Below are 16,447 nucleotides of genomic sequence, written 5' to 3' on the forward strand. Positions count from 1 at the left end.
TGATCTTAAGTGATCATCAATTTAATATAAACTACCATATACTTGGATGTTATATAGGAACCTAATAACCACAAGCCAAAACCTGTAACAGATACACAAAAAAATAAAGACAAGCACAACACTGAAGAAAGTTATCAATGACAAGGAAAGAGAGCAAGAGAAGCAAGGAACAGAGAAGAACTACAAAAATAATCAGAAATCATTTAAGAAAATGGCAATAAGTACATACCTATCAATAATTACTCTAAATGTACTCTTACTCTCAGGAAACAAACTGAGGGTTGCTGGAGTGGAGGAGGGTGGGAGGGATGGGGTGGCTGGGTGATGGACATTGGAGAGGGTATGTACTATGGTAAGTGCTGTGAACTGTGTAAGACTCATGAATCACAGACGTGTACCCCTGAAACAAATAATACATTATGTTAATAAAAATTTTAAAAAATAATAATAATTAAACATAAATGGTCTAAATGTTCCAATCAAAAGATAGGGGGTTAAAAAAGAAAAAAAAAAAAGACAGGGGTGATAGAGTGGATGGAAAAAAACAAGACCCATCTATATGCTACCTACAACAGACTCACGTCAGACCTAAAAACACAGACAAACTGAAAGTGAAGAGATGGAAACTAAAAAAACATATCCAGGGTAGCAATATTTTTATCAGACAAAACAGACTTTAAAACAAAGACTGTAACAAGAAACAAAAAATGGCATTACAAGGGCGCCTGGGTGGCTCAGTCATTAAGCATCTGCCTTCGGCTCAGATCATGATCCCAGGTCCTGGGATCGAGCCCCACATCAGGCTCCCTGCTCCACGGGGAAGCCTGCTTCTCCCTCTCCCACTCCCCGATTGTGTTCCCTCTCTCGCCGTGTCTCTCTGTCAAATAAATAAAATTAAAAAAAAAAAAATGGCATTATATAACGATAAAGAGATTGATCCAACAAGAGGATGTAAGAATTGTAAATATCTATGCATCAAACATAGAAGCACCTAAATACATAACACAAAGATTAAGAGATGTAAAGGAAGAAATTGACAGTAATTCGACAATAGTAGGGAATTCTAACACCCCTTTACATCAGTGGATAGATCAGCCAAACAGAAAATCAATAAGGAAGCAATAAGACCAGATGGACTTAACAGATATATACAGAACATTCCATCCAAAAACAACCAAATACATATTCTTTCCAAGTGCACATGGAACATTCTCCAAGATAAATAACATGTTAAGCCCCAAAATAAGTCTCAATAAATTTAAGAAAACTAAACTCATATCAAGCATCTTTTCCAACCATAATGGTATGAAACTAGGAATCAATTACAAGAAAAAAACTGGGAAAAAACCCACAAAGACGTGGAGTTTAAACAACATGCTACTAAACAACTGATGTGTCAATGACGAAATCAAAGAAGAAATTAAAAAATAAATGTACTAGTACTGAAAGTCCTAGCCACAGCAACCAGACAAGAAAAAGAAATAAAAGGCGTCCAAACTGGTAAAGAAATAAATCGTCACTATTTGCCAATGACATACTATTCATAGAAAACCCTAAAAACTCCACCAAAAAAACGTAAGAATAAATTAATTTAGTAAAGTCACAGGATAGAAAATATACAGAAATCTGTGTCTCTATATACTAATCACGACATATCAGAAATAGAAATTAAGGAAACAATTCTATTTATAATAGCACCAAAAAGAATAAAATACTTAGAAACAGATTTAATCAAGAAGATGAAAGATCTGTACTCTGAAGACTATAAAATATTGATGAACGAAACTGAAGATGTCACAAATGAAGATATTCCAGGCTTATGGATTGGAAGAATATTATTAAAACATCCATTCTACCCAAAGTAATCTACAGATTCAATGCAATCCCTATCAAAACGACAACATCAATTTTCACAGAACTACAACAAAAGTGCTCGCTTCGGCAGCACATATACAGAACTAGAACAAAAAATACTAAAATTTGTATGGAACCATAAAAGATCCCAAATAGTCAAAGCAATCTTGAAAAAGAAGAACAAAACTGGAGGTACCACAATCCCACATTTCAACATATATTACAAAGCTGCAATAATCAAAACAGTCCGGTACTGGCTCAAAATAGATGCCTAGATCAATGGAACAGAACAGAGAGCCTAGAAATAAACCCACACTTATATACTGAATTAATCTACAACAAAGGAGGCAAAAATATACAATGGGAAAAAGATAGTCTCTTCAACAAACGGTGCTGGGAAAATGGATAGCTACATGCAAAAGAATGAAACTGGACCCTTTCTTACACCATAAACAAAATAAACTCAAAATGGATTAAAGACCTAAATGTTAGACCTGAAACCATAAACCTCCTAAAGGAAAACAAAGGCAGTAATCTCTCTGGTATCAACCTTTTAGCAACCTTTTTTCTAGATGCCTCCTTCAGCAAGGGAAACAAAAGCAAAAATAAAACTACTGAGACTACATCAAAAAGCTTTTGCACAGCAAAGGAAACCATCAATAAAATGAAGAGGCAACATACTGAATGGAAGAAGATATTTGCAAACAATATATCCAATAAGGGGTTAATATCCAAAGTATATAAAGAACTTCTACAACTCAACACCAAAAAACCCAAATAATGTGATTAAGAAAATGGGCAGAGAACCCAAAAAGACCTTCAGATGGCCAACAAACACATGAAAAGATGCTCAACATCACTCATCATTAGGGCAAATCAAAACCACAATGAGATATCACAGTAAACCTGTCAGAATGTCTGGAATCAAAAAGACAAGAAACAAGTGTTGGTGAGTATGCGGAGGAAAAAAAAAAACACTCATGCAATGTTGGTAAGAATGCAAGCTGGTGTAGCCACTGTGGAAAACAGTATGGAGGCTCCTCAAAACATTAAAAATAGAAATGCATACAATCTGATAATTCCACTACTGAGTATCTACCCAAAGAAAGCAAAAACACTAATTCAAAAAGAAATATACACCCCTACATTTACTGCATTTACAATAGCCAAGATATGAAAGCAACTTAAATAAATGTCCATCAATAAAGATGTGAGATATACACATAAACATACATACACACACACACACAAATATTACTCAGCCATAAAAAAGAATGAGATCTTGCCATCTGTGACAACTAGACAGTATTACACTAAGTGAAGTCAGTCAGACAACAAAACACAAATACTGTGTAATTTCACTTATAAGTGGAATTTAAAAAACAAAATGAACAAACAAAACAGAAACTGACCTATAAATACAGAAAACTAACTGGTGGTTGCCAGAGGCTGGGGGCATGGGCAAATAGGGGAGAGGGGAGTGACAGGTATAGGCTTCCAGTTATGAACTGAATCAAGCATGGGGATGAAAGGTATAGCACATAAGGAACACAGTCTGTGATACTGTAACAGTGTTGTATAGTTATGGATGATAGCTGTACTTGTGAGCATAGCATAGCACAGAGTTGTTGAATCATGATGCTGTACACCGGAAACTCATGTAACATTCAGTATCAACTGTACTTCAATAAACAAAATAAATACATAAAAAGAAAAATTCTGTAAAACGTGGATGTAGGCTCCTGTGAAGGGACTGTTCGTAGTAATATGGACATTAAATGCAACTCCAATAAGGTCTCAGGGAGAAAAGATAAGAGCTATAGTGAAAGCTTCTATCATCTTAGAGAATATATGTATCATAAATAGAATGTTGGTAAAATATGAACATGAAAGACCATTCTGGTAAGGATTCAGACAGAAATAAGGAACAGATTGTTGGAAATCGGAGAAAGAGGCAATGCTTGTTATAAAATGGCAAAGAACTTGGCTAAATTGTGTTTTAGTGCTTCGTGAAAGATAGAACTTATGAACAATGAAACTGAATATTTAGCTGAGGAGATTTCTAAGTAAAATGTTGGAAGGTAAAACCTGGGTCCTCTACAGTAAAATCCAAGAGGAGAGAAATGAACTGAATTGTTAAGCAAAAACGAACCAAGACTTAAAAGATTTGGAAAATACTCAACTTGTCTATATTGCAAAAAATGAGAATGCGTGTTCTAAAAAGAACACCAAAAGTGTGGCTGGACTATCACTCAATAAAGAGATGATGGGATTACACAAGCAAAAACACTGCTAGTTTGAAATGAAAGAGACAAAATGAAGGAAGGCTGGTAGAATCAACTGCAAACCTGCACTATTCTCCAAAAGGGAGATGAAGGTGATTCACAGATCATCAGGGCTGTCTTATTTCTTGTTTCAAAGATCAGCCTCTATCCAGAAGCCTTGGGAGTGGGACCACCCTGCAGAGCTGTGGGATGGTACCACTGCTCTAGTGGATCCAGAAGGCAGGGCATCCAGCTAAAGAAGATTTTCTCAAGCTTTAAGATCTAAGAGAATTCGCCTTGCTAGGTTTTGGACTTCTTTGGGACCCATCATCCCTTTCTTCCTTGTGATTTCTCCCTTTTGAAATGAAAATGTCTATTCTATGCCTGTCCCACCACTATATTTTAGAAACACATACTTGTCCGGTTTTACAGGTTCACAGATGAAGAGAAATTTTGCCTTAGGATGAATCATACCTTGAGTCTCACCCATATCTGATTTAAATGATATCTAGATAAGACTTTGGACTTTAGAGTTGATATTGCAATCAGTTCAGATTTTGGGGGGCTGTTAAGATGAAATGAACATATTTTGCATATGAGAAGGACATGAATTTGGGGGGCCATTGGCAAAATGCTTGGACTGAATGCTTGTATCCCTCAAAATTCATATGCTGAGCCCCTTCACCCCCATTGCGGCTGTATCCGGAGATGGAGTCTCTAGGAAGTAATTAAGGTTAAATGAGGTCATAAGGATGGGACTCTGAACTGATAAGCTTAATATCCTTAGAAGAGATACCAGAGAGCTCACTCACACACATGTGTCTACACACTCACTAGCTCTCTCTCTCCCCATGTGCTCACACCAGGAAAAGGTTATGTGAGGACCCAGAAGAAGGTAGCCATATATGATCCAGAAAGAGCTCTAGCCAGGAACTGAATTGGCTGGAACCTTAATCATAGACTTTTAGTCTCTAGAACTGTAAGAAAATAAATTCCTGTTGTTTAAACAATCCAGTGTATGGTATTTTGTCACAGGAGCCCGAACTAATATTTAAGCCACAGACTCAAGAGAAAAGGCATTTAACTGAGACCAATCTTAATATGTTAGTATTAGCAGACAAAAGTTTAAAGTAGCTATTATAACTACATTCAAGAACATAAAGAAGAGAAATAAAAAGTATGAAAAGGAAACAAGTGGAAATTCTAGAATTGAAAAAAATACAATATTCACAATAAAGTATTCACTAAATAGGTGTAACAGCAAACTGGAGAGGAAGAAATATCAGTGAACCTGAAGACAGTAATAGAGAAATTATACAATCCGAAGAGAAAAAAAAAGGATAAAAATGAAGAAGCCTCAATGAGCTATGAGACAATATCAAGATTCTAATATGTGTATAGCTGGAATCCCAGAAGAGGAGAAAGAGAATGAGGCAGAAATATATTTGAAGAAAAAATGGCAGAGTTCCCAAATTTGGTGAGATTTATAAATTTATAGATTCAAGAAGCTCAGAAACCATAAACAGGATACACACAAGAAAACCACACCCAGGCATACCACAGTCAAAGCTAATAACCAAAGATAAAATCCTAAAGTCAGCATAAGAAAAATAATAATGTACAAAAGAAAACAATACAAACAACTGCTAATATCTCTCCAGAAAAAAAGAGACCAAAAGACAATGAAACATCTTCAAAGTGCCGAAACAAAAAACTGTCAATCCAAAATTCTATAACCAGCAAAAGTATCCTCCAAGAATGAAGACAAAATATATTATTAAATAAACAAAAACTTAATAGAATTTGTTACCAAAAGACCTATACTACAAGAAATGATAAAGAATGGGGGGCCTGGGTGGCTCAGTCATTAAGCATCTGCCTTCAGCTCATGATCCCAGGATCCTGGGATCGAGCCCTACATCGGGCTCCCTGCTCTATGGGAAGCCTGCTTCTCCCTCTCCCACTTCCCCTGCTTATGTTCCCTCTCTCACTGTGTCTCTATCTGTCAAATAAATAAAATCTTTAAAAAAAAATGATGAAGAAAACTCTTCAGGTTTAAAAACAATGATATGACATAGAAATTCAGAAATTCTTATCTTCACTAAGAAATGAAAAGCACCAGAAATGGCAAATATGTGGGTAAACATAAAAGACCATTTTTTCCTTTTAATTTCTTTAAAATATGTGTCTGTTTAGAGCAAAAATTATTACACTGAATGTGGAGTATTAACAAATGTAAATATAATATATATGACAAGTAAAACATAAAAGATGAAGTGGTGATAGACCTGTAGATTTGCAAAATTCTTACATTTTACACAAAGTGGAATAATATTAACTCAGACACCCTATTGTAGCCATCGCCTGCTTCCTACAATGACATTGTACCTTAAATTCTGAGGCCCAAGGAAGACAGAGAAAAGAATAAAGCTTTCCTCCAAAGCCTTCCTTCACCGGAAGCCCAACGCCTTTCACCTGGGGCTCAGGTCTCTAAGAACAAACTTTGATCACAAAATGCAAAGTTTTAACAACTAAAAAGGCTTCCATCTCTACTTCAGAAAAACAAGCAACGAATGCAGTGAGCTACACTAATTAGAAATACACTTATCTTCTTCCTCTGCAAAAGGGGTTGGAATCTGTATTTACCTCAGGCTCCCAACATATCAAGTCTAGGAACTGAATTTAACTTTTTACACGATTCAGTATTGCATCTAGAAAACTGACCTTGATTTCCTTTATTCCTTTCTTTGCTTTTAAAGTTTCTTCAGCGGACTTTGTTTTCTCATTCTTCTTTACTGTTTCACTTACAGGTTTCTTTCCACTTGGTATAACCCCAAAGAATTTCCGAATATCCTAAAAGCAAAAAAACGACATGCGTAAACAAACATTAACTGCACAAAATTTGAATTTCAACTACAAAAAGGGACAGCTTTACACACACACTGGTTTACCTTCAATAATTTCTTCATAATCAGATAGTTCCATGTGTGCAACAGCATTCATTTCACATGCAAAAATTAACTGATAAAATTACCTAAGTTAAAAATAATTTGCCCAAGGAAAAATAATATTAATTCTCAGAACTTGGCCAAAAACAGGACAGAAATAAGCAAGTGAAATTTTTCTTAACAACAGCACAATTACTAAAGAGGCAAGTAACAAGTATTTATTGTTCATACATGCATATGCTCATCCCACCACTCCAGGCAGAGTGAGGGAGAAGACAAATGTTGAAGAGTATAATCCTTGACCATGGGATTCATACTCCAATTTGAGAGAAAGATAACTCTCACAACCCTGATCATTTAAGACCTTAATAACTAAAAACCTTAGAAATTACTTTTCTTTATAGGATTTTTCCAAATTCTCAAAAAATATTTTGATGCTTATTACAATAATCTCTTTAATTGCTCTATCCCCTTGTTATGCTGCTGAATTAAAATTCAATCATAATGAAACATTTACAATCTAATTTACAATTTAAATCACTCACTTTTACCTTTTGCATACATATCCTTCCCTACTTTTGATTTTAGCTTTGAAGAAAGTATGGTGTAGAGAATGGGAATAGACCTTAGAATCAGAAAGCCTCAGTCTGAATCTCTGCTGTAGTTATTTTTATGTGTGACCTTGGGCAGGTTACTTTAATCTGTTTTCCCATCAGTAAAGTGGAACTAATACTACCTATGCTTTATGAGAATTACTTAATTTGGGCTCAGTAAAAAGCTTCCCTTCCCCTCATTTATGAACTATTATCCCTTCATATCACTGACACATGTCTATTTTCAATTATCTCTGCTCCCAGGCAAGGATATAAGGAACACAGAATAATGAAACCTGAATAAGGATCTGAATTCCTAAGAATGGGGTTCAAGAACCAGGTGTTCTGCTCTTCCTACCCTTAATGGTTATAGTCTTGAGTTTTCAATCCTTTTTACCTGTTCCAACCTATCTATTTTAGGGAGGAAAATGCCTGTTAAAAGCACTTTGTGAAGTATAGGAAAGTTAACAATTATTTCCTAGATCCTGGCGGTAAATGTCATACTCTTAAAATGTCAAAAATCCCAAATAAGTGTTATCCACACGCATGCATGTGTGCACAAACACCCACACACACACACACAAATAGCTTTGTGTCTAAGCAAATAAACAAAGCAGATAAATGAGGTACACAGACACCTTAAGTTTTCTTTTAATAAGATTATAGACTTTCCTGGTTTTATGTAATCTTTTGTAAATGTCTTAATATACAAAAGTCATAAACCCATCCTAATAAAATCTAAGTCTAAAAATACTGTTTATGAAGCAGATACCTCAGCTTTGAAACTAAGACATCTGTGTCAGGTGCTAAAGAAAGCCACAGTCGTCCGTATAAATTGCAAAAAATTGGGTTTGAGGTTTACAACCACTTACTTTATTGCTTCTGGAGGAAATGAAAGTTTCACATCGGAGTTTCACTTTTAAAATTACCAAATGATTCTTCATTCAAATAGTGATGACTGTTTGCACACGCACACTGCACAGCATGGCATGGCACGTGCGCCATGGAAATACCAAAACTGAGTATTAACAATCAGGTTAAAGTCAGTGCTGGTTTTCAATCTGTATTAGGACAACAAATGCTTAAAACCACACAGAGAAAGAAAACAAAACATAATTCAGGAAATGGAATTGTTGGTTATATTGAGGCTCTCTGATTTTTGTCTGTTCCATATTGCCACTCCTCAGCATTGTTACCCTTTCCTTCCCAAGTAATTCCTTCCATTCACATCCCCTTTCTCTTCCTTTATTTTTTTTAAAGATTTATTTATCTGAGAGAGAGACTAGGAGGTGGGGGGTGGGGTGCAGACACCACGCTGAGCGCAGAGCCCCATGTAGTGCTCAATCTCACAACCCTGAGATCACGACCTGAACCAAACCAAGAGTCAGAAACTTAACCGCTTAACTGACTGCGCCACCCAGGCACCCCTCCTTTCCTTTAGGCTACCCTACTCTCTCACTTACCACACTCTTATACTGACGGCAGCAGAACAGTTAAAGAAATTACAGTGTGATCTAACTCAATATACACTGAAAATCTAAACCTTTGGAAAAGAATTTTCATCAGAATGAAAGCCAGTCTATTCTACCTTTTTAGAATTATCTCTAATATGAGCAGCCATCATGTATATAAATATCTGAAGGTCACTAATTTGGCCTCAATTTAGAGAGTGGACTTCACCTTACTCCTTAACATTCCCTGTCTATTATTCCCAGTTTTCAAAGATTTCATGAAATGATGTACAGGTCCAGTGGCTAATCATACTCCCAAACAATGGATCTAAAAACCACTTTTCCCTGCACAGAAAAATTCTTGCTGAGTATACGAATGGAAAAAGGAACAGATTTTTAAACTTACTTTTATAATCTCGGCAAAGGGAAAGCCTAAGAAGAGCATTAAGGCTAGAAACCATCCATAAAAAAGATTTGACTACATAAAAATAAAAGATGCCATAAGCAAAAGTTAAAATACAAACAACTAACTTGAAAATATCTACAACATATGTTATATATAAAAGGGTTCCTACAAATCAATAAAAGATAGCTGAGTAGAAAAATGGAAAACTACTAAAGCAAATTTTTCTTTCTAAAGATTTTATTTATTTATTTATTTGACAGAGAGAGACACAGCGAGAGAGGGAACACAAGCACAGGGAGCGGGAGAGGGAGAAGCAGGCTTCCCGCGGAGCAAGGAGCCCGATGCGGGGCTCGATCCCAGGACCCCAGGATCACAACCTGAGCCGAAGGCAGACACTTAATGACTGAGCAACCCAGGCGCCCCAAATTATTTTATTTTTTAAAAGATTTTATTTATTTGAGAGAGAGAGCACACAAGCAGGCGTAGCAGCAGACAAAGAGGGAGAAGCAGGCACCCCGCTGATCAGGGAGCCCAATGCAGATGCAGAACTCGATCCCAAGACCCCAAGATCATGATCTGAGCCAAAGGCAGACACTTAACTGACTGAGCCACCGAGGTGTCCAAGCAAATTATTTTAAAAATGCAAATAACCAACAAACAATAAGAGATGTTCAACTTCACAAATAATAAACAGATAAACTGAGCGCCTGGGTGGCTCAGTCAGTTAAATGGCTGCCTTCGGCTCAGATCATGATCCCGGGGTCCTGGGAAAGGGGCCCCACATCACACTCTCTACTCAGCGGCAAGTCTGCTTCTCCCTCTGTGATCTCTCTCGCTTTTGCTCTCTTTCAGATAAATAAATAAATAAAATCTTTAAAAATAAACAAACAGATAAGCTAAAACTGGATTATTTTTCTCTAAATGTTAAAAGACTGATAATGCCCAGATTTGTCAAAGATATGGGGAAACAGATGCTCACACGCTACACTGCCATAAAAGCAAAAACTGGCATATTGGAAGATAAAAACTGTTCTGAAGGACAATCAGCAATACTTATCAAAATTTTACATGTGCATACCCTTTATCCAGGAATTCCATCTCTAAAAAAAATGATAAAAGAAAGTAACATTATTTTTATTTGGGAAAACCAAAAAAAAAGTAGTAATTAATTCTTTTTTTTTAAGGTTTTATTTATTTATTTGAGGGAGAGAATGAGATAGAGAGAGAGCATGAGAGGGGAGAGGGTCAGAGGGAGAAGCAGACTCCCTGCTGAGCAGGGAGCCCGATGCGGGACTCGATCCCGGGACTCCAGGATCATGACCCGAGCCAAAGGCAGTCGCTTAACCAACTGAGCCACCCAGGCGCCCTTATTTTCTTATTCAACAGTCATTAGTTGAACAAAAAGATAAGTTCAAATAAGGCAAAAATTTAGGCAAAAATCACATCAAAGTTAAATTTTAGCACATAGCTAATAATAACAAGTAAGTTTTTCATGCTTTTACTTACAGCTACTGGACACAGATTTATCTCTTTTGATGACTCTATGAGGTATGTAAGGCAAATCGAATATCTCCATTTTACAGATGAATAAGTAGAATTAAGTCAAACAGGCTTTTCGTCAGTTTTGCCATTTACTACTGGTCACTTTGGATGAATTACTTCTCTGCCCCTCAGATTCCTCAAGATTCCACTTGCCTCATAAAATTCCTGTGAGGATTAAGATGGTACACCAAAAACCTCCACAATGGAACCTGGTCCTCTGACTCCAAATCTCTTTCACAGTTTTCCGCTTGACCATGACTGTCCCTTCATATAGTTTCCCTGTAATTCTAAGGATCTATGCAATAGTAGCCATACCCCACAATTAGCAGTATGGCCTTTCCCTTCTCATTCCTGATACATTTGTATGCTTACAGGCAGGCACTGTGCCAGGGACTTCGAACACAAACAGGAAAATACCCTCATGAAGCTACCTGAGAGACAAATTAGTATATAAAGAATTCGATACAAAACAGTGCTAAGAAAAAGCTTATCACTAAACTAAAAGAGCACCAGGAGCACCTAACACAGAGAGCCCTCCGGGGCAGCTGCCTAAAAGAAGCAACATCTGAACTGAGTCCTAAAATGATTAGTAGGAGATATATTTTTTTTAAGTAACCTCTACCTCCAACACGGGGCTCCAGCTCGTGACCCCAAGACCGAGCTGCAAGTTCCACCATCTGAGCCAGCCAGGCACCCCAGTATGAGATACTTTCAACAGTCCTATAAATCTGAGCTTGAAGGCACTGCTAAGTTCCATACAGCAGGCTTGTTTATCTCACCACTCTATGTCAAGTACAGGGCCAACACCAGAGATAAGTAGATGCTTAATTAATATTGGTTGAACGCATGGGGCACCTGGCTGGCTCAGTCAGTGAAGCATGCAGCTCTTGCTCTTGGGGTTATAAGTTTGAGCCCCGTGTTCGTTGTGGAGATTACTTAAAAATAAAACCTTAAAAAAAAAAATCAGTTGAACACATAAGTAGTTATTTCTAAGGTCACTGACATTCACACCTGGGCTCCAAAAAAGAGGTTCTTGATTATGTAAAATGAAACTCATGGTAGATTTATTTTTGAAGACTGAGTATTAAAATAATCTTTAGGGCACCTGGGTGGCTCAGTTGGTTAAGCGACTGCCTTCAGCTCAGGTCATGATCCTGGAGTCCCGGGATCGAGTCCCACATCGGGCTCCCTGCTCAGCAGGGAGTCTGCTTCTCCCTCTACCCTCTCCCCTTTCATGCTCTCTGTCTCTCATTCCCTCTCTCTCAAATAAATAATCTTTAAAAAAATAAAAATAAATAAATAAATTAAATAATCTTTAATTGAAATTAATTTGTTGCTATGACTTTACCTATTGCTTTTGGCTTTAAGAAATTTTAAGTGGAGGGGCACCTGGGTGGCTCCGTTGGTTGGGCCTCTGCCTTCAGCTCAGCTCACGATCCCAGGATCCTGGGATCAAGTCCTGCATCGGGCTCCCTGCTCAGCCAGGAGTCTGCTTCTCCCTCTGTCTCTGCAGCTGCCCCCTGCTCATGCACACACACGCTCTCGCTCTCTCTCAAAAAATAGAATCTTTAAGAAAAAAATTTTAAGTGGATATTAAAGTAACACTTATCGTATATTATTTCTGAAGTAAATTATTAAAGTTGACCTTCATAAAGAAGATGTGGTCCATATACACAATGGAATATTACTCAGCCATCAGAAAGGATGAATACCCAACTGTAATGGGACTGGAGGAGATTATGCTAAGTGAAATAAGTCAAGCAGAGAAAGTCAATTATCATATGGTTTCACTTATTTGTGGAACATAAGGAACAGCAGGGAGGACATTAGGAGAAGGAAGGGAAAAATGGGGGGGGGGAATTGGAGGGAGAGATGAACCATGAGAGACTATGGACTCTGAGAGACGAACAGGGTTTTAGAGGGGAGGGGGGAGGGGGGATGGGTTAGCCCAGTGATGGGTATTAAGGAGGACACGTACTGCATGGAGCACTAGGTGTTATACGAAAACAATGGATCGTGGATCACCACATCAAAAACTAATGATGTATTGTATGGTGACATAATAAAATTTTTAAAAATAAATAAATAAATAAAGTTGACCTTCCAGGGGCATCTGGCTGGCTCAGTCGGTGAAGCATGGGATTCTTGATCTCGGGGTTGCGAGTGCAAGCCCCACACTGGGTGTAGAGATTACTTAAAAAATAAAAACTTAAAAAAAAAATAAAAATAAAGTTGACTTCTATAATTGACCCTTATAATATGGTACTCTCTTGTCATATAATATTGTGGCTACTAAAAAAAAAGTACTTTCACTTTTGGTGCAATATTTTCTCTTCTTCCAATTTGCTTTTAGCCAAACACATATATCTTTTGGATATCACATATATCTCTATATATAATTGATGTTAATGATACAGCCAAGTCTAGCACAGGACTCAAGAAATTTTCTGAGTAAGATACCAGTGAGTGAAAGTGTGGTCTGAAAAAGTTTTAAATAACAGGGTTCTAACCAGGAAGAATTTTAAGAACCTGCATCAACTTCCTTTCTTCTTTTCTTCATTCATTCATTCTTTCATTCTTTCAACAAATATTCACTGAGAGCCTTCTATGAGCCAAGAACTATTCTTGGTGCTTGGAATAAACGAAACAGACAAAAGTGTCTGTTCTTGTGGACCTTTCATTCTACCTTCTGCTCTGGGTCTTTCCATCTTTAGGGGAAAAAAAGTGTAACATGGGAAATAGCAGACAAAACAAAGTACGGCAAGGGAATAGAAATGGAGAATATATGATTAGGGGAAATATCTGGCTCTCCCACTTGCTCTGGAATCAACTCAGTCTACCTGAGAAATTGCTCCCAAGACAGTGAAAAAAACCCATTTCCATTCTTAGTTGTGTTGAGGAAGATGTGTAAAATTCTGAAGCCATAGTATGTGTATGAGCCTTAGACTACTCTTTCAATAAAATACTGTATCACAAAACATTTTCAAATATACCTGACCCAAAAATACTAACACTGGCAAAATTAAACAGAAAATGGAATTTAATAATCTAGGTTTTTAAAAAAAAAAGTTCTCCTCCAAACCTGCATAATTAACTGAAACATTTAAAACTCTTTACGCCTGATCTAATGGTCTGTTTCAACATTTTGACATTTTCACCATAATGTAGTCTGATTATGGTTTTTATTCATCCAGAAGTTAACTTCTTACAACTGACTTCTAATCTAAAAAATCAAGTTTGGGGCGCCTAGGTGCCTCATTCGTTAAGCGTCTGCCTTCAGCTCAGGTCATGATCCCAGGGTCCTGGGATCGAGCCCCACATCGGGCTCCCTGCTCATGGGAAGCCTGCTTCTCCCTCTCCCACTCCCCCTGCTTGTGTTCCCTCTCTCGCTGTGTCTCTCTCTGTCAAATAAATAAATAAAATCTTTTAAAAAAATAAAATAAAATAAAAAATCAAGTTTAACCCACTTGAATGAACACTGAAATTAAGTTCAAATCAAAAATAGAACTACGAACCTAAATGTCCACTGACAGATGAATACACAAGGATGTGATGTGTGTACACACACACACACACACATATACACACAATGGAATATTACTCAGCCATGAAAAAGAATGAGAGCTTGCCATTTGTGACAACATGGATGGACCTAGAGAGTATTATGCTAAGTGAAATAAGTCAGACAGAACGACAAATACCATAATTTCACTTATATGTGGAATATAAAAAACAAACAAAAAGCATAAAAAGACCATAAATACAGAGACTTGGTTGTTGCCAGAAGGGAAGGGGTTTGGGGGATGGGTGAAGGAAAGTGGGAGATACAGGCTTCCAATTATGGAATGAATAAGTCACAGGGATGAAAGGTACAGCATAGAGAATATAGTCAATGGTATTGTAATAGTGTTTTATGGTGACAAACAATGGCTACCACACTTGTAAGCACAGCATAAAGTACAGAGTTGTCAATTCACTATGTTGTACACCTGAAACAAATGTAACACTGTGTGTCAACTATACTTTAATTTTAAAAATACATAATTTTTTAAAAAAGGAAATAGACATATCTCATAATAAATACTGTATTTCTCTAGGCTATATTATTCATTGTCATTAAATGTTCAATAGATTAGATATAAAGTAAAAAGGACTAGAGAAGATGTTTCTGTACCAGTAAATTTTATTCTAGTCAACTTTTATTGGAAATACAAAGTTTATTTGTACTTCTTCATTCACCAAATACTTATTGAAAATGTACCATGTGCAAGGCACTATACAGCAGTTCTCTATCCTTGTGGCCCCAATCCTTGACAAATTTATATGCTAGTATAAGAAGCTGTCAATAACAGGTTGACTATCTATCAATATCCAAAATATGTGCCAAGGAAACATTAAACATACCAGGTTTTTTTTAATGCTTTTGTGGATCTGACAAAAGCTATAAATATTTTCCACAGATATATGCAAAAACACACTATAATACAAAAATATATAAGGTCTTTATATTCCTGGCACAGAGATCCTAAAACCCTTGGAATTTCCTAAGTGACAGGAGTGTCCTGTTCATTACAATCAGCCCCTTGGATCACATCTAAGTTTATGCTAATGAGGCAACTCAGGATGGGGACTGGTCACTAGAAAGGCCAAGGATGGGAACTCTCCACCCCATTCCTAGGTCTACAAGAAGAGGAAGGTTGAAGACCCGGTTATAAAAACTCACGAACAAGCAAGGTTTGATGTTTGACGTGCTTCTGGGTTGGTGAACTTATCAAGATGCTGGGAGGGTGGTGTACCCAAAGATGTAATGGAAGCTCTGTGTCCCCCAACCTCCCATATCTTGCCCTACAGATCTTTTCCATCCATTTGGCTGTTCCTGAATTGTGTCGTTATGATAAACTGGTAAATATTAAGTCAAGTGTTTTCACAAGTTCTGTGAGCCATCCTAGCAAATTATCAAACCCAAGGAGCAGGTCTTGAATAGCCAATTTAGAGCCAGTCAATCAGAAGTATAGGTGGCCCACGACTCGCACTTGGCTTCTGAAGTGGAAGCAGTCAATGGGACTGAGCCCCTTAACTTGCACAGTCTGCACTAACTCTGAATAGTGTCAGAATTGAATTGAATTGTAGGATACCCAGTTGGTGTCAACAGAACTAGAGAATTGATTGGTGTCAAAAAACACCCCACACACATACACACAAACTTTGCACGTAACCTAAAATGCAGGGTTGGGGCACCTGGGTGGCTTAGTCAGTTGAGTGGCCGACTCTTGATTTTGGCTGGCTCTTGATTTTAGCTCAGGTCATGATCTCAGGATCCTGGGATCAAGCCCTGTGTCGGGCTCTGCACTCAGCGGGGAGTCTACTTCAGGGTTCTCTCTCTCCCTCT

The 16,447-nt window shown here is 37.3% G+C and overlaps 1 protein-coding gene across 3 annotated transcripts in view; it reads right to left on the reverse strand.

Annotated features, from left to right (window-relative positions):
• The window catches only part of RFC1 (replication factor C subunit 1), an 89,630-nt gene that overhangs the window by 58,534 nt on the left and 14,649 nt on the right, over nt 1–16,447 (reverse strand). For all 3 annotated transcript variants that reach the window (XM_027600218.2, XM_027600216.2, XM_027600217.2), the window contains exon 2: nt 6,843–6,971. Coding sequence is in view for 2 of the 3 variants with exons in the window: in XM_027600216.2 (XP_027456017.1) it covers nt 6,843–6,971 (129 nt within the window). In the remaining variant the exon portion in view is untranslated. The remainder of the gene's footprint in view (nt 1–6,842; nt 6,972–16,447) is intronic.

The sequence above is a fragment of the Zalophus californianus genome, chromosome 2 (genome assembly GCF_009762305.2).
Source record: "Zalophus californianus isolate mZalCal1 chromosome 2, mZalCal1.pri.v2, whole genome shotgun sequence".
Classification (NCBI taxonomy): Eukaryota; Metazoa; Chordata; class Mammalia; order Carnivora; family Otariidae; genus Zalophus; species Zalophus californianus.